Source organism: Chlorocebus sabaeus, chromosome 12 (assembly GCF_047675955.1).
Source record: "Chlorocebus sabaeus isolate Y175 chromosome 12, mChlSab1.0.hap1, whole genome shotgun sequence".
NCBI classification, from domain to species: Eukaryota; Metazoa; Chordata; class Mammalia; order Primates; family Cercopithecidae; genus Chlorocebus; species Chlorocebus sabaeus.
In genome coordinates this window covers 21,350,608-21,369,441 of record NC_132915.1, presented here as the reverse complement: position 1 = coordinate 21,369,441, position 18,834 = coordinate 21,350,608, and the positions used below count along the sequence as shown (strand labels likewise).

The 18,834-nt window shown below is 40.3% G+C and overlaps 1 protein-coding gene across 3 annotated transcripts in view; it reads left to right on the top strand.

Moving 5' to 3' along the window:
* PCSK5 (proprotein convertase subtilisin/kexin type 5) overlaps window positions 1–18,834 on the top strand; it is a 462,318-nt gene that overhangs the window by 352,547 nt on the left and 90,937 nt on the right. For all 3 annotated transcript variants that reach the window (XM_037998500.2, XM_007969534.3, XM_007969533.3), the window contains 2 exons: window positions 2,914–3,120; window positions 4,542–4,610. In XM_037998500.2, the coding sequence (XP_037854428.2) occupies window positions 2,914–3,120; window positions 4,542–4,610 (276 nt within the window). The remainder of the gene's footprint in view (window positions 1–2,913; window positions 3,121–4,541; window positions 4,611–18,834) is intronic.

The window sequence follows — 18,834 nt, the reverse complement described above, 5'->3', positions numbered from 1 at the left end:
GAGATTGTGTCCCTTGTTTAATTGTGACTTCACTAAGGTTTATGTATGATGCCTTTTGGAAATGTACATCTCCAGCTATATTGCTGAGGATTCACTCCAATTCTCTTCCAGATTTATTCACTACCAAACTGGACCCAAAGCTAAGTTCCATCAATCACACAACAGCTACAGCAAGCAAAATGTGGTAGTCAACTTCATCAAGTTTATTTTCAGAATCCCTGCACCTTTCTTTTATCCTTTCCAGCAGTCCTTTTCACCTCATGCCTTCAACCCTCACCCTTCCTTTTCTCCTATGGACATCCAATATCTTCATGCTGGTCCACCTTCTCACCTAACAGAATCAGCTGCCAAGAAATGCTCTGGTAAAAGCGAATCACTCTCCAGAATAAACAAAAGCCAATCCAAACTCTTGTCCCCTATTATCCCATTTGAACTCTTGTCCCAGGAAAATTTTCGGTGCCTAACAAAAGTATCAGCCCTTCTACCACTGGAAATAGCTTCGTCTACATACTATTGTAATAATTTGAAGTTGAAGACCCTGGGCGAGTGGCCAAAAATTTACGCATGGTGTTTAAATTATCATCCATAACTAATTGAGCAGGGCTACTCAAAATCTGACCAAATCTTGACATAGTCCTGGACCAAACCTGTGGGAAAAGCTGGTCATGACCAAGGCATGAGACCCCCTCAAATCTCTGTTCTTTAAACCCAAATTATAACACCTGAAGAGGCCCCTCAATAAAGCCATGTCCAAACAATAAAAACGGGATTGAAGAACACTTCCTTCTAAATCTAAGCCCATTGTTGCTAATTTTCAAGATTGATGATCCAGTTGGATATAGGGGAAAAATTGAATATTGCCAAATATGAATTAACTCCAGTCAGTCATTCCACAAATACATATTTAGAGCCTTAGAGTCCCCCTAAGCATCTGCGTCCTGAGTTGATGTCATGTGAAGGCGTAGGGGATGCAAAAGAGGTAGATTTCCTCACTGCTTTCCCTCAAATCTTCCTACCTACCCCAGAGAAATTGGGGAACTCTGAAAAAAAGATTTTTTTCTGAATGAGTCATGGTGGATGGAAATGGCATTGGCTATGGTTTCATAAAGTGACTGAGAACATAACTTGGAAGGATGACCTTCTTGTGGTCTCTAGAGATTTCAGGTTCCACCAGATCAGAGTTTTGTGCTCCACAATGTTGATCGATAGCTATAGAATCACCAAATGCACATCAGTCCTTCCAAACCCTCTTCTTTCCTTAGAGGATAATCTCTTCTATGTCTAATTTAGAAACAGCAGAATATTTTCTTCCACCACCTCTGTGGAAGCCGTTTTTATTTTCTTGGTCCTATGGGAACCAGTAGCCTTCAGGTATAAAATCATAATCAGCAAAAAAGGTAGCCTGAGAGCCCATAATCCAAAAGCATGTTTTAAAAATTGCATTTCAGGCCAGGCATGGTGGCTCACATCCAGAACTTTGGGAGGCCAAGCCAGGCAGATCACTTGAGTGCAAGAGTTCAAGACCTGCCTGGGTAACATGATGAAACCCTATCTCTACAAAACATACAAAAAAAAAAAAAAAAAAAAAACAGTTGGGCATGGTGGCATGCACCTGTAGTTCTAGCTACTTGAAAGACTGAGGTGGGAGGATCACTTGGGCCCAGGAGGAAGAGGTTGCAGTAAGCTGAGATCATGCCACTGCACTCCAACCTGGGCAACAGAGTGAGACCCTGTCTCAAAAAAAAAAAAAAAAAAAAGCGTATTTCAACTATGGCTTTGCATAAATAAGAAATATTATGATAAATGATGTGAAAGTGCCATGGTTACAGGTAAAAAATAGTCAAATGTTGGCAATTTCATGTGAGTCAATTTAACATTAGACTGACTTTCCGTTTCCACACTTGCAACATGGGTTTAGTGCTATCTTTATCCACAAATTCAGCAGCCTTGCATCTTGAAGGTCAATGATTTTGGATATCCATGTGGTAGATCACATGAGGAATGAACCCTAGACCCTGGTTATTCTGAGTAACACAGATCGGCTGCTCTTCAGAGGCAAGGACATATGGGAAATCTGATTCAGAGAAGATAGATACCCCGAGCACACTCAGCACAAAAACTCCAAGAGGGTGGGAGTAGGAGACCTCTAGATGCATCAGTATTCACCTAATTGTTGTTTTTGTACTTGTAACTGATTAGAATCCTTTGTAACTAATTGTGATGCTTTGTAACTGGTTAGACTTTTCCATTCCCACCAGGAACAAATTCCCATGGTCTGTTATGCTGTGGGCACTGCCAGTTCTTTCCTTATAGAATCCAATGTTGACAGAAGTCAGGAACCTTCAGGAATGCACGTAAAAGAGTCAAAGAAGTGTGCTTGGTCTAGTGCTTCAATAAGCCTGTCATTATGGGCATTGGCAACTCTGAGGAAATTCATACCTTAGATGGTTAATGCAAGCATGTGATCGATACCAATTCAAAATCATTTTAAAAGATTGCACTTTCATAAAACGTGTCGATCATTAAGCATGTGTTTATTCTCATGGGATCTCTATAGCCTCCCCCCGCCCAAGTCTGAGAGCTTTCACAGATACCAAAGGAGCCCTTGGGAAAGTTAAACACATTTTGAATTGTAGTTATTCACAGAGCATGGTTTTGCAATGATATCCCAGATAGTAGTCGCTATTCACTGAAATATATAAAATATTGGAAAATAATTCCCTGCAAGGAAAACTTCTCAACTACAAGGATGTAGTTATTGCACTTTTCATTAAATCCATCTTTATACCCCTCAGCCCCTAGGAACGAAAGCACTCAGTTGCATCTTTTTTAAATATAGTATCTTACATTAGAATAGTTTCATGGCTAACTTTGTACATTATCCCTCTTCTCGTTGCCCCTGTAACTGATCAGACAACTATGGCCGAGTGTACTTCCTATACCAGGGAGAGTGTCGAGAGAGCTGCCCAGAGGGCCACTATGCCACTGAAGGGAATACCTGCCTGCCCTGCCCAGACAACTGTGAGCTTTGTCACAACATGCACATCTGCACAAGATGCACAAGGGGCTACTTCTTAGCGCCCACCAACCACACGTGCCAGAAGTTGGAGTGTGGACAAGGTAAGCCTGCTCCTGGGCCGTTGCCCAGCACCAGAACACGGGAGGAGGGCCTGAGCCCTGGATGTCCTGGAGACTTGAATTGCCTTCCTGGCTTACGTGTCGGCACTTGGGATGATTTTGGGTGACTCCATACCCAAGTGGGGAGAGAGGTTACTTTCTCTCTCTCTATTCACACACCCTTTCTCTGGGTTTCCCCAGACATAATCTAAGATCGTAGGAATGCACCTAAGTGTATAGAAAATTGGCCAGGTGCAGTGACTCGTGCTTTAATCCCAGCACTTTGGGAGGCCAAGGCAAGTGGATCACTTGAGGTCAGGAGTTCGAGACCAGCCTGGGGAACATGGTGAAACTCTGTCTCTACTAAACATACAAAAATTAGCCAGGCGTGGTGTTGCATGCCTATAATCCCAGCTTCACAGGAGGTTGAGGCAGGAGAATGTCTTGAACCCGGAAGGCAGAGCTTGCAGTGATCCGAGATCATGCCGCTGCACTCCAACCTGGAAGACAGAGCAAGACTCCATCACAAAAAAAAAGAAAAAAGAAAAGAAAATGATGTTGGCAGGTGGGGGGATTGTGGACAGGATATAAGGGAGAGAAAATAAGATTAGAATCCAAAAGTCTGGGTCAACAGTTTTCTCCTTCCCAATTACTAGACACAAGACCCTGGGCAAAACTCACCTAATTTGCCCATGCCTTGTTGTCTTCATCTGTCAAAGGAAGAGCAGAGCATCAAGACAGAGTGGCTTTGAGAAGCCAGTGAGGATCAGCCAAAAACTACTTGAAAATATTAAAACGGTCTGTGAGTCATATGTGTTATTGTTATTGCCCAATTTCTTATCTTTTATGGGAAGAAGGAAATTAAAAAACAACACTTATAGTTTCGGTTCTCTTCTATGTAAGAATGCCACGGACTGTTATTGCTCTGCTCTGTATGAGAATTATGCCTGGTCTGGTGCTGAAGAGAGCTCCAAGACATGTTTAGAATAATTAAGACACTCAATTCTGTCTCTCCTTAATGTTTATGAGTGTAGTAAAAGATTTTAAACTTTTTAAAAAGTGTTTAGTAGGACAGATAAAAAGAGGAAGGGAACCTGTTCATTTACATACCCAATTCCATTGTCCCAGAAGCAGAACTGGTTTCTTTAATAAATAAAATCACCAAGCTTGACTTCAAAACTAGCTGCATGGCATATGGTCCAACCTGGTTCTCTTTGTACCCAATCAAGCTGATTTAATCTATTCAATTAACAGAAGGAGATTAAAAAGTAGAAACCACATATATCCTCAAGGATGGTTTTGGGCTTCATAATTGCTCTATGATTTACTTTAAAAGAAGCTACACAAGAAGATATTTTTATAGCAATTAACGTGTCTGCACTCAATGGAAATGAGTTGTGTTTTTCACTTCTCTTTCTGTGTAGGTGAAGTCCAAGACCCAGACTATGAAGAATGTGTCCCTTGTGAAGAAGGATGTCTGGGATGCAGCTTGGGTATGTCCTCTTCCTTTGTCACCTAAAGAGTTGAAATAGCTGAGTCCTTTTCCACACATCTTCATCCTATCATTGCCCCAGCAGGCATTCTTGTCATTGCTGTCAGCATCAGTGTCACCATCAATGTCTTAAGTAGGCTCTCTTCAATACAAACAGGATCACTGTGAGGAAATACTTGCTTCTGTAGCAATGAATGGGTTTCTTGTCTTTATGAAACTCAGGTTTAGAAAAGGAGGCCATGGCACCTTTTCCTCTGGTTGTCAATGAGTTGGTGGGGCTTACTGACCAGCAACCGCATTTCAGGTGCCTGAGACTCAGCCTCTCCTTAGCTTCTCAAGGTGACACATTTGGAAGATTAACAGTGAATAAACTCAAGCAAAGAAATGCCTAATTCCTCTAACTCACTTGGTATGTAAAACACAAAAGTTTGTGGGTAGAGGGATGGGGGTTTTCCTTTATAAAAATGACTCTGTTGGGCTGGGCATAGTGGCTCACGCCTGTAATCCCAGCACTTTGGGAGGCCAAGGTGGGTGGATCACCTGAGGTCAGGAGTAAAAGATCAGCCTGTCCAACATGGTGAAACCCCATCTCTACTAAAAATACAAAAATTAGCTGGGCGTGGTGGCAGGTACCTGTAATCCCAGCTATTCGGGAAGCTGAGTCAGTAGAATCGCTTGAACCCAGGAGGCAAAGGTTGCAGTGAGCTGAGATCATGCCATTGCACTCCAGCCTGGGTGACAGCGCCAGACTCCATCTCAAAACTGTAAAAATGAAAACACTAATGACTCTGTTGCTTGGAGCCTAAGACAACCCTTAGAGAATAAAGCATCGTGGTGACAGCGGAGTTGAATTCCCCATCATACAATGCAAAGCATTTGTCACTCTCATGTATAACTCTTAAATTCAAGTCAGTGGCTCCTTCTTTCTCCCCTTCTCACATGCCTGCAGGAGGTGATGGAGACAGTTCATAACACATGGCACCACTGCATTGGCTATAAGATGAAAAATAGGGAGGCTACCGAATTCCAGGATTGTTTCTTAATGTACGTTTAGGCAACATATAGAAAATAATTAGCATGTGTGATCTTTGAAAGGAAACTCAACTGAAAAGTTCATGAAATAATTTCTCTTCATGGAACTTCCATGAAGCCCTGGGATTGGTTGACTAATGCTTCTAAAACTTCAGTGTGGCACAAATCACCTGGGGAGTTTGTTGAAATGTAGATTCTGATTCACTGGTCTAAAGTGGGCCTGAGAATTTGTGTTTCTGACAAGCCGCCCAGTGAGGCCAATGCTGTTCTATAGAACACTCATGAAGTTTCTAGGGGTAAGATTGTGCCAGAATAAAGTAGACTTTTTGTTTGCCTTACCCAATGGATTTTCTTAATTTTTTCTCACTAATATATAATAGTTTTACATATTTATGGGATACATGTGATACTTTGATATTTGCATAGGATGTGTGATGATCAAGTCAGGATAACTGGTATATCCATCACCTCACACATTTATCCTTTCTTGGTGCTGTGAATATTCTAAATCTTCTCTTTGTGCTAATTTGAAATTAATACTTAAATATTATACATGAATTATATAATTTATATTGTAGCTATCACCACCACTCTTTGCCTTAAATGGAAAAGATACATTTTCTATAATATCTGTAACTAGAAAATACAGTTTCTGGAAGCTTAAATATCATTCTCCCATTATCTTCCACTATAATATGATGCTTATATTACTGGATAATAAAATGTCATAAAAAGTTAATAAACGCTTAAGAAGAAGGTAAAATTTAGAGTCAGATATTTAAGAGTAAAATGCTAATTACCTGGGAAGCAAAAAATAAACCTAGGTATAAATAAGAGTACTGAAGTAAAAAACTATAAGCAAATTCTAGTGTCTGTCTCATGTGAAGTGATAGAAGGTGAGTTTGCCCAGAGCAATGAGGAATGTTTTGACTATCTTGATTTCACTGTTTGCCCATTTCAGATGTATTTTCCCATTAAATTTCACACCCCAGCTAATTTCTGTGGTCTTCTCTGGCATCTTTGCTGTTGTGTGTTGTGTGCCCATACTAGCATCTTTGTGCATCTTGGAGAGGGGTTGTGTATAATCTAAAACCTGAGGTTTGGTCTCCCTTGGCTCTGCTCAGTGATGACAGTGGGGCAAGTCTACCCAGCCAGATACATGTAGAGAAAAGAAGATGTTCCTTCCATAGCTTCAAGACACCTTGAGAGGAATGTATGAATGTGTGTGAACTCCTTCAGGATCAGTGAGGATCTTAGCATGGAGGTGGGAACAGTGACAAGAAAACCACGGTCACTAGGGGTCTGTATTGGCCTCATCCTCCACTTAGTTGACCCAGCTAAACATGACACCATGGGGAAGCCACTGGAAATGGACTCCACAGCAGATACTGACCCTCTGGGGGCTCAAAATCCAAAAGACTCAACTTGCAAAAAGAGACAGATCAGAAAGTTTGATTTACTTTACAAAGTGCTATTAAGCTCTTCAGTCCATTCATTACTTAAGAAACTTTGTCTACTGTGTGCTGAGTGCTCGCCTTGGTGGTGAGAATTTCGCAGGTGATATGGCTGTGATCCTGCTATAAGGGATAGCAGGATCTGTCCCAAGTGACACACCTGGAATGAAATCTCTTAAAAGACAACCTGCCAGAGTAGAGACAGGTATAAAGTGCAGTGACATCACCAGAAAGGGTGGCAAGAGCATTCTAAATACCTCTAATTTCTCATTTTAAATTCTAAAATGTCCCTTAATTTATAATATCTCTATGTATTGGGCCTCGTTTATTCTTGGATTGACTTGGCTGAACCCAATTGTCACCTTATTTCTGAACCCTTTTTTGATCTCTCCAATAGAGTAAATTCTCCCTTTTCTAGTTTCCCTTTATTTGTTAGGCCAGTGAGACTATGTTTTAGAGGTGACTAGTATAATATTTGCTATGTATACACCTTTCTGCCTGGACACTAAACTACCTGAGAACAAGCTCTTAGACTTATATATTCTGTACTAGCAGAGTGCACAGGACATAATAAATGTGCAATTAATGCATGAATGTTTGTTGAATTGAATTTGAGAATTGCCCAAATTCAAAGCAGAGATGAATGACTTAGGATACCCAGGGTCTTAGATTTGCTGTTTTCTCTAATCAAACTTTGTTTATGAATCAAGAAGAAGAAAAAATAAACCATACAATACAAAAATAAATTATTTTGGCCAGGTGCAATGGCTTACACCTATAATTCCACACTTTGGAAGGCCAAGGTGGGCAGATCACTTGAGCCCAGGAGTTTGAGACCAGTCTGGGAAACATGGTGAAACCCTGTCTCTACAATAAAATACAAAAAACTAGCCAAATGTGGTGGCATGCACCTGTGGTCCCAGCCACTCAGGAGACTGAGGTGGGAGGATCACCTGAGCCTGGGAAGTCAAGGCTGTAGTGAGCCGTATTCATGCCACTGCACTCCATTCTGGGCCACAGAGCAAGACCCTTTCTCTAAATAAATTAATTAATTAAATTAAAAAATGATTTTCATGAACTATTAGAACTGTAAGGAAGCTTTGATCAGAGCATGGTTCATTAAGTTTTATAATTTTAAAGAGATAAATACAAACTTGAAAAATCTGAATACTTTTCTATAGATTTCCCCAAGATTCTTCCTGTGAGAAGGGATATCATCCTTTGGAGAGAACTTAACTTTATTCCATTTTAATAATGTAGATTCATCTCGGGGCCAGGTCTAGACCATCTCTAGAGGAGTCAGAGAAAAGTGAAATCTGTCATTGTGAGACATTTTATCTACATTATGTAATAATTAGCTATATAAAATAATTAGTAATAAAAATCCTGGGTTTTTTGGTTGCTATTTTTTTTTTTGAGTTTTGTATTCCTTTCCAGCTATTTAGTGAACATTAATATCTATCTTTTATACCTAATAAGTAAAAAACCTCAAATTCCATATTAACTGGAATCTCATCTGTTTCCTGGGTGGAGCTAGCTATCTGTCATTCCAAGAAAAGATTACCAAAAAGGAGGCAGAAAACTAAACTCATGACCTAAAATCATTATTTCGTCTGGAGGAAAGTGTTGAATTAGATACTTTGAGATGAAATGATGAGATTCAATTTCTCTTCTTTATCAAGTTGTAAACAAATAGATAACATTTTATATAATACCATTTTGTTCCAAGAATATTTGGTGTCAATTCTTTCTCTTTCTAACCAGTATCTTAAATGGAAATTTTAACTACTAAGATAAATCTAAGAGTTTTAAATTACATTTCTTCAATAACTGAGGACAGAAGTAAATGGAGTGACTTTTACCTAATGTTTTGAGGCACCTTTTTTGTTTGTTTGTTTTAATTTAGGGAATGTAGCAATAGCTATGACACTTAACTATAACCTGAGATCCAGGCATCTTAGATTATATAGCATTGACTTGGTGATTGATTTTAATCAAATTACATAAGATGTTCTTACTTTTCTACCTCATCAATAAATGTAGTGGTTAATGTGCCCTTGTTTTAACTTAGAAAGAGATAATGAAAATGTATTAGTGTTTGCCGATTGAAATAGCACAGTCTACACTCTTGGGATAAAACATATCCAAATTAAAAAATTTTAAGAAATTGCAAAAAAAAAAAAAAAAAAAAGCGGCTATATAAATTCAGTGCCAAATAAGGGGGCAAATATATGCACCAAAAGGATTTTTTTTTAAAAAAGAGAACCTCTGGGCACTGAAGTGTTCAAGGAAGGCCTTTAAGAAGATGAGAGTTGAGGTGGACATTAGCGTTTAGGTAGAATTTAGACAGATAAGAGAGAAGAGCTGCATTATAGGGGGTCTTTATATTTGGACAATAGCAGGAAAAAAAGGCTTCTGCTATGGATTTTGAGACACCAGGTATACTAATTTTGCAGAAAGAATGAGGAAATATAAGGAAATAGGCAAAGAAAAGTTTGGAGAAGTGGTTGAAAACAAAATCTTGAATTACAGACTAATGAGGTTAAAAGTATTCTGTGACTAAAAGGGAATCATTGAAGGTTCTTTTAAAAACAGAAGTGGGAGAGTGTGTGTCTTGAAGTGGGTATTAAGAGATTAAGTTGGTTATTGTGTTAACTGTGTTCAGGGTAATTAAAGGGAGAGAGGCTTTAGTAGATAAACGAGCTAGAAGACTATTTCAGAAATCCAGATATAAAATAAAGCAGCCAAATCTAAGGTGATAGCCAGGAAATTATGAGGACAGAAGGAGAGATGTTTTTTAAAATCACATGAAACAAATGGCCTTCAAGCATAAGAAAAGATGCTTGTTTATTCTATGGGAAATGCAAATTAAAACTGTGGGAGGCCCGGTGCGGTGGCTCAGGCCTGTAATCCCAGCAATTTGTACTTCGGGAGGCCGAGGCGGGCAGATCACTTGAATTCAGGAGTTTGAGACCATCCTGGCCAACATGGTGAAACCTACGTCTCTACTAAAAATACAAAAATTAGCTGAACATGATGGCCCACACCTGTAGTCCCAACTACTTGGGAGGCTGAGGCAGGAGAATCGCTCGAACCCCGGAGACGGAAGTTGCGGTGAGCCGAGGTTGCGCCACTGCACTCCACGCTGGGCGACAGAGCCAGACTCCGTCTCAAAAAACAAAAAACTACCGTGAGATACTATTTCTCATTTATCAGACTGGCAAAAATTCAAAAGCTTACAAGTTCTATCGGAAAGGTTGTAGGAAAGCAAACACCACTGTTATTGCCTCCTGGTAGGAAGACAAAATGGTACAATGGCTGTTGAAGGAAATTCAGCAATATGACACAACTCCATATACATTTACCTTTTGACCCCACAACACCCCTTCTAGGAATTTACCCTGGGGACATACATCCACAGATTCAAAACAGCATATTCACCATGCTATTTATTGTGGTATTACTTGTGGTAGTAAACTATCAGAAACAACCTAAATGCCTGTCCATGGAAGATTGGTTGAATGAATGGGATACACATACACAATGGAGCACTCTGCAGCTACCAAAACAGCAAAGACGATCTGAAGAACTTAATGGTAATTTCATGACACGCTGTTACATGGAAGGCAAGGCACAAAAAGTGCACATAGTATGCTCCCTTTGTGGTAAGAAAATGGTGAGATAAAATGCGTGAGTGTATTTACATTTTCATTTACTTTTGCAAAGAGAAAAAAGATAACTAAGAAACTAATAAAAGTGGTTATCTATAGAGAAAGGTAAAGGAGATGGGCAGGACTTCTCCAGCTATATCTTTTTATTTTTTAATCTTTTCCTTTTTTTTTTTTAAGACAGAGTCTCGCCCTGTCACCCAGGCTGGAGTGCAATGGCGTGATCTCAGCTCACTGCAAGCTCTGCCTCCTGGGTTCAAGTGATTCTCCTGCCTCAGCCACCAGAATAGCTGGGATTGCAGGCGTCTGCCACCATGCCCAACTAATTTTTTGTATTTTTAGTAGAGACGGGCTTTCACCATGTTGGCCAGACTGGTCTTGAACTCCCGACCTCGTGATCCGCCCGCCTTGGCCTCCCAAATTGCTGGGATTACAGGTGTGAGCCACCGCGTCCAACCTTAATCTTTTTTTTGTTTAAATTTTTTTTAAGAGATGGGGGTTGCACTATTTTGACCAGGCTGGTCTTGAACTCCTGGCCTCAAGCAATTCTCCCATCTTGGCCTCACAAAGTGCTAGGATTACATGTGTGATCTACTGCACCCAGCCTTTAGCTGTATCTTTTTAGTTTTGATTTGAACCAGATAAATATTTTACATATTCATAACAAATGACAGAATGAGTAGTGTGAATGTACTCCTGTTAGCCAAATGTAGGACAATTAGAGCATTTTTAAAAAATGGATGATAAAGAATTCCAACTCAATATTTTAAATCCATGCATCAATAGTGAGAAAAAGGAAAAGAGAGGGGAGTAGAATAAAAGGGAAAGCTCTTCTTTACAGAAAAATTTCAGCTGTCATGTATTTCAGGAAAGAATTAGGAAATCATTATTTTGCATCCCCTAGTATATGGACCCAAGGGAGAATCATCAAATTGTAAGTAGATTTAAACACACTGGATGGAAAATTGCTATGGAACAAGATAATCACACAGACTCAAAGTACTGCCACAATTAATAGTTAACTACAATGAAGAGATTTGCTGGTTACCAACTTAAATAATCAGTATTATCAGTTCCATAAACCTGACATCATACGTCTCCTGATGTGATACTTTAGTAATAATATCACCTCATATTCTTTTTGTTTTGTTGTTTTGTTTTGAGACAGGGTCCCCCTGTCATCCAGGTTTGAGTGCAGTGGCTTGATCATGACTCCTGAGCTCAAGTGATCCTCCCACCTCAGACTCCCAAGTTCCTGGGACTACAGGCATGCACTAATAGCCTGGACTAATTTATTTTTTATAGAGATAGGGTCTAGCTATGTTGCCCAAGCTAGTCTCAAGCAATCCTCCCACCTTGGCCTCACAAAGTACTGGGATTACAGGTACGAGCCACCATGCCCAGCCCTCACCTCGTATTCTTGACAACAGTGTCTAGATCACTAATTTTCAACTGGAGGCAATTATGCCTCCATGAAACATTTGTTGATGCTTCAGACAGTTTTGATTGTTGTGACTGGAAGGTTGCTACTTGCATCTGGTGGATAGAGGTTGAGGATGCTACTAAATATTCTACGATGCACAGGACTGCTCCCCCACAACAAAGAATTACCTAGTCCAAAATGTCAATAATGTGGAGGTCAAGAAAAACCTTATTTAGCCTCAAGATAATCACAAGATAAATCAAGAATGTGAGGTATCTATAAGACAATTGACCTGTGCTTGGAAAGAAAATTCAGTATTTTGGGGGGAAAATGAAAATGAGGGAATTAAAAAAGAATAATGAGAAAAAACAATCAAGAAAATGCATAAGTATTTTTATTTTTATTTTGAGACAGTGCTCTATGTCTGAAGTGCTCTATCAGCAGAAAGGACTTAGAAGCAACAATACCCCAGCAGCAGTAAACACAGGTGCCTTGATCGTGGTTTCTAATACCATTCTCCAGTAAAATATAAGAAGGCTCCTTAGAGAATTGGCTGATTTGGGGACTGGGACAGGAAATATACAGGTTGAGCCTGCAGTATCTTGTAATGACAGAAAGTAGGACAGAAAGGGGTATAACTCTGACATAAAGCATTTGACTTCAGAAAGTAAGGAGGTGCTCAAAGGAAAACATCCACAATGATAGACATATGTCAAAGGGACACATGAGCCAAATGAAGAGCTCTGAATGGCCTAAGCTGGAACAATTTTGGCAATAATATAGATAGAATTGTATTAGATTATAACCCAAAGAATAAAATAAGTATCCATGAGTCATACAAATATAAATAAATGGTGGATAAATAAATAGGAAGGAGGAGACAAATTTTTCATGCAAAAGAATTCCAGATAATTTATTTAAATACTCCTCTTTTAAGACAGTGGAGGCCGGGTGCGATGGCTCATGCCTGTAATCCCAGCACTTTGGGAGGCTGAGGTGGGCAGATCACAAGGCCAAGAGATCGAGACCATCCTGGCCAACATGGTGAAACTCTATCCCTAAAAATACAAAAATTAGCTGGGCGTGGTGGTGGGCACTTGTAGTCCCAGCTACTCAGGAGGCTGAGCCAGGAGAATCGCTTGAACCTGGGAGGCAGAGGTTGCAGTGAGCCGAGATGGCACCACTGCACTCTAGCCTGGCGACAGAGTGAGAGTCCGTCTCAAAAAAAAAAAAAAAAAAAAAAGAAAGAAAGTGGAGCATCACTCTCTACTACCTCTTAAGTGTGACTTTCATCCAAGAGCACAGTATGGAAAGGACAGGGCAGAAGGACTTCACCGTGCAGAAAGCTGACAAACACTACGTCATACATACGATTAAGGGAAACATCACCAGGAATAAATCATATGGATTGAATGTACTCTTGATACAATGTAATGAGAAACACTTTACCTCTATAGTCTTTCTGCCAAAAAACCATGACCCAGTCTGGTCGTGAAGAAAATATCAGACAAATCCCAATGGAGGGACATTTTGTAAAATACCTGGTTAATACTCAAAACTGTCCGGTTCCTTAAACAAGTCAAGTCTGCGAAACTGTCACAGCCGAAAGGAGCCCAAGGAGATATGATGAGTAAATGTAATGTGGCATCTCAGGTGGGATTCTGAAACAGAGAAAAGACACTAGGTAAAAACTAAAGAAAGCTGAATAAATTACAGACTTTATGTTGGTAATAACCACATTATAATAAAAACAAAGGGCATGGTAGAGCTATTTAGGGTTTTAGAAATGTCCTATATCTTGATTGTTGGAGTGATGACATGACTGTAAGCATTTGTGAAAGTTTATAGAACTGTACACATAAAAAGGGCAAAGATTACACGATGAAAATTTGTATTTATATCAACCTGACTTGAAAAGTAGTCCAGGCGCAATAGCTCAGACCTGTAATCCCAGCACTTTGGGAGGCCAAGACAGGAGGATGGCTTCAGGCCAGGAGTTCGAGACCAGCCTGGGCAACATAGACACCATTTGTACACAAAATTTAAAAATTGTCAGGGTGTGGTGTGCACGGCTCTAATTATAGGTGCTTGGGATGCTGAGGTGGGAGGAACACTTAAGCTCAGGAGTTCAAAGCTGCAGTGAGCTGTGTTTCACGCCACTGTACTCTAGCCTGGGTGACTGAGCTAAACCCCCATCTCTAAAGAAAGAAAGGAAAAAAAAAAAGAAAAGAAAAGAAAAGTGCTTCAACATTAGAATGATTCCATTAGTGTTCTCTTTTCTGATTCTGTATAACATAGTAACCAAATTGCTAGCATTTATTGAATATTACTAATGTGCCAGGTGCTATACTAAGTTTTTTAAAGTATTACCTGACTTAACTCTATGGAATAGATAGAATAATTATTGTTCTCATTTTTCAGCTGAAGACATTAAGGTTAGAACATTTGCGAAATGTGGATAATTTCACTAGGCTGGTAACTAGTAGAATCAGGACTTGACCCTGAATAGCTCAAGACCAAAACTCATGTATTTTATTACATTCTAATCATGCCAGCTAATGTTCTTCCCTTCTGATTCTAAAGCAGAACATTATGCTTTTTGCAATAATAAAAATATAAAAGAGGCTGGGTGCAGTGGCTCACGCCTGTAATCTCAGCACTTTGGGAGGCCGAGGCAGGTGGATCACGAGATCAGGAGATCGAGACCATCCTGGCTAACACGGTGAAACCCCGTCTCTACTAAAAATACAAAAAATTAGCCAGGCGCGGTGGCGGGCGCCTGTAGTCCCAGCTACTCTGGAGGCTGAGGCAGGAGAATGGCATGAACCCGGGAGGCGGAGATTGCAGTGAGCTGAGATCTGGCCACTGCACTCCAACCTGGGCAACAGAGCGAGACTCTGTCTCAAGAAAAAATAAAATAAAATAAACAATAAAAGAAAGCTTTCTTTTCTACCCCTTTCCTCAGTCCTTCCTACTAAAGCCATCATACTTAGCTTTGGCTACAGCTTTATGCCCAATGACATAACTGACGCCACTAGTCAAACAGTGACACTGTTCTTCATAGTCATGCAAATTAATCTGGGTTCACCGCTCACCCAAAGCTCTCAGCTTTCAGGGCCTACATCTGGAAGGTTCTGAGATGGGATTGAGCACACGGTGGAGAGCTCCACAGCAGCAAGACTGAGTCAGTGAGCATATTTTCAGTCAGCCCCGGCATCCTCCCCACCACTTTACTTTCCTTCAGTTTCGTTTACCCCTACAAAGGACTTTCTGGCTCTGGGGAAAGTGGGTTCTATTATGAGTGTGTGATTGGCAGAAGACACCCGAACCCTTTTCATCTCAACCCACATTAAATACAAGCTTCAAATCTAGGACTTAGAGAACCAACCTCATTTACTCTTACTACTCCATCTTTCCTTAAAAAGTGATACCCTAGTTCATAGAAAAAGTATTGCCGATATGGAAGACATGAAGTTCACTCTTTAATTTGCTAATGCAGCAGATATGCAAGGTTTTCAAATTAAATACTGTGGACATAGATTGCTATTTATTTCACTTTTACTCAGCTCTCTCACTGGAACCTTTCCGAATACTTTCAGAGGCACAAGAATGGTGTCAAACCATTTTGGTACCTTCCAAACCAAATATATTGCAGAATAAAATATATACTAGCACTGTGTCTCCTTTAAATTGGAAGGAAGTTGCTGATTGTAAAACTGCTACTCAGCATTCATAAAGCATCGTCTTTTCAGGGACCTAGTGCATCATCCACTGTGTAGCCAACCTTAGTGCATGACCCGGGGAGTTACCGGTCATCGTCTCCATGGGGAAGGGACATTCAGGATGCCTCTCCTTTTTTTTTTTTTTAAGACCAAACACAGAGCCAGCTTCAGAGGAAGGATTCGAAAATAAACACAATGTCAATCGTTTTCTGAAGATAAGAGAAACAAGCTCCATTAGACAGTTCTGTCTTTAAAAAACTTATAAACTGATTGTTTCTATTTTTTTATTCATTGGAGCCTCCCTGCCCCCTCATTGTCTAAATGATACCTCATTTCACAGGTGGTCACCAAGAAGACTAAAACCTTTAAAAAAGAGAACACAAAGTTGGAGGAACTTGCAGACATTGTGTAGTTTCATTGTCTCTTACTCATCCTGGCTTTCTTCATTGATTCATTTGGCGCATATTTATTGTGTGCTTTTGTGCTTTCTGCTCTCCTATCACTTGTTCCATTTATTCCACATATAATAGGACTGTATAGCCTAATATTGATCAAGCATCACCAGGATACATACTTAATGTATAGGATGTGCTTTCACATCTGCAACCCAACAATTTTTACATATGGGGAAACTGAAGGTTAGAGAAATGTTGAAATGTGACCAATTTTATGCATATGGGAGATGACAGAGTAGTTCAGAAACAGTTTTTTTGGAGCAACCTTGTGCATAATTTTGCTCCCTCTGTCTTCACAAAGGAAGTAGTTGGCTTAGAAGCTCTTTGTTATAAATAAACCCTAGGATACACAAGGTTGTATTTCCCAAATCTTGGTGACTTCAAACAACACAGGTTTTCTTCTCTCTCATGCTGCATCTTCATCATGGGTGAGCTGAGAACTCTGCTCTGCGGGATCCTTAATCCAAGACCAGGTTGACAGAGCAGCCACTATCTTGCCATGGCAAAGGCAAAGCAGACTACTGACTCTCAGAGGTTTCTCCAGGATGTGGCACTTGTACCTCCTGCTTACACATTTTTAACTAAAGCAAGTTACATGATTGTGCCTGGGATGAGAGAGTGGGGAGGTGCAGTCTTGCCATGTGCCTGCAGAAAAGAGAGAAAATAATGATTGTGAGTGATGGCGACAATCTCACAGGGGAATGAGTATTGGTCATGGGACTGTTGCTGGCATATCCTGAGTTTTCACATTGTGTGTTTGTACATGAAATAGTCCCAAACGTGAGTCCAATATGCTTCAATAAATGATTTATCTTCTGCTCCTCTGACCTTGTCCATTGTCTTATCTTAGAAATGTCTAACATTTTTCTTCTCTCAAAGCAACTCTTTTGAAGAAATCACTATTAAAAAAAAAAAAAAAGATGGAATTTCCCCAAGTATTCTGTTATCTCACATCTCTTATCTCTGGCAACTGATGAGTCAAGAAGAGGACCAGTGGTCAATGCCTTAAGGTCAATAGGTAGGCTGTCAGCTGAAAGGACCTTGACCCTTCTTTACTGTCATCTTTCAAATGCCTACTGTGAGAATAGCAAGTACTGCTATCTCTTGCCTTTGTTTGCTGCCTAAAAAATGTATTGACCCATATAAGACATGTCTTGGGAATCTGAACAGCATCTCTCAGTTTTTGAGTTAGATTCAAGAAATATTTCCTGAGCATCCACATCAGGCTAGGCATGGGGACATGAAGATGAATAAAACTTGTTCTTTGCTCCTAAGCAGCTTATATGCAAACGTGATAGGCCAGAGGTTCTCAGCTCTGGGTGCACATTAGAATCCTGGGGAGCTGTAAAATGCAGGTACTGACACCTACTCCCAATGTTTCTGATTTAATTAGTCTGGAGTGAGGTGTGGGCATCAGTATTTTTTAAAAACACCCTGGCCAGGCATGGTGGCTCATGCCTGTGATCCCAACACCTTGGGAGGCTGAGGTGGGTGGATCACTTGAGGCCAGGAGTTTGAGACCAGCCTGGGCAACATGGTGAAACCCCATCTCTACTAAAAATACAAGAATGAATCGGGCATGGTGGTACAGACTTGTAGTCCCAGCTACTAGGGAGGCTGAGGTGGGATGATTGCCTGAGCCTAGGAAATTGAGGTTTCAGTGAGCTGTGATCATGCTACTGCACTCCAGCCTGGGAAACAGAATAAGACTCTCTCTCCCAAAAATAAAAACAATAATTAAAAAACCTCCCTAATTCTAATGTGCAAACAGAGTTGAAAGCCACTGATTAAGATGGATACAGAAACAAGTAACGTCAACATCTGTTTAAGTTGCTGTGTTGAGAATGGAAGCTGAAACAGAGGCAGATACATTATATTAGAATTTATTGTTCAGTTAGGTGGACATTTTATAAACATGACCTCTAATCTTCAATATAATTCTCTCTGCTCAAAATCCTTATAATAGGCTGGGCTCAGTGGCTTACACCTGTAATCCCAGCACTTTGGGCGGTCAGGGTGGCAGGTGAGGGGAATCACTGAAGTCAGGAGTTCAAAACCAGCCTGGCCAACACAGCAAGTCCCCATTTCTAAAAATAAATCTTTTTAAGTTAGCCTGGTGTGGTGACATGCACCCATAGTCCCAGCTACTTAGAAGACTGAGGCAGGAGGATTGGTTGATCCAGGTTGAGGCTGCAATGAACTACGATGGTACCATGGCATTCCAGCCTGGGCAAGGGAGTGAGATCCTGCTTCAAAAAGAAGAAAAAAATTCCTTATCCTCATTTTATAGATGAGAAAGTCAATGCCCAGGGAGCTTATGTCATTTGCCCAAAGTTACACAGCTAGCAAGTGTTAGAGCCAAATTCAAACTTAGGACTGTCTGGCTCCAAACCCACAGACCATCCAAATATTTGCTCTTTTTCCAAAGTAGACTGCACTCATACACTATTTTCCTAAAGAACATAAATGAA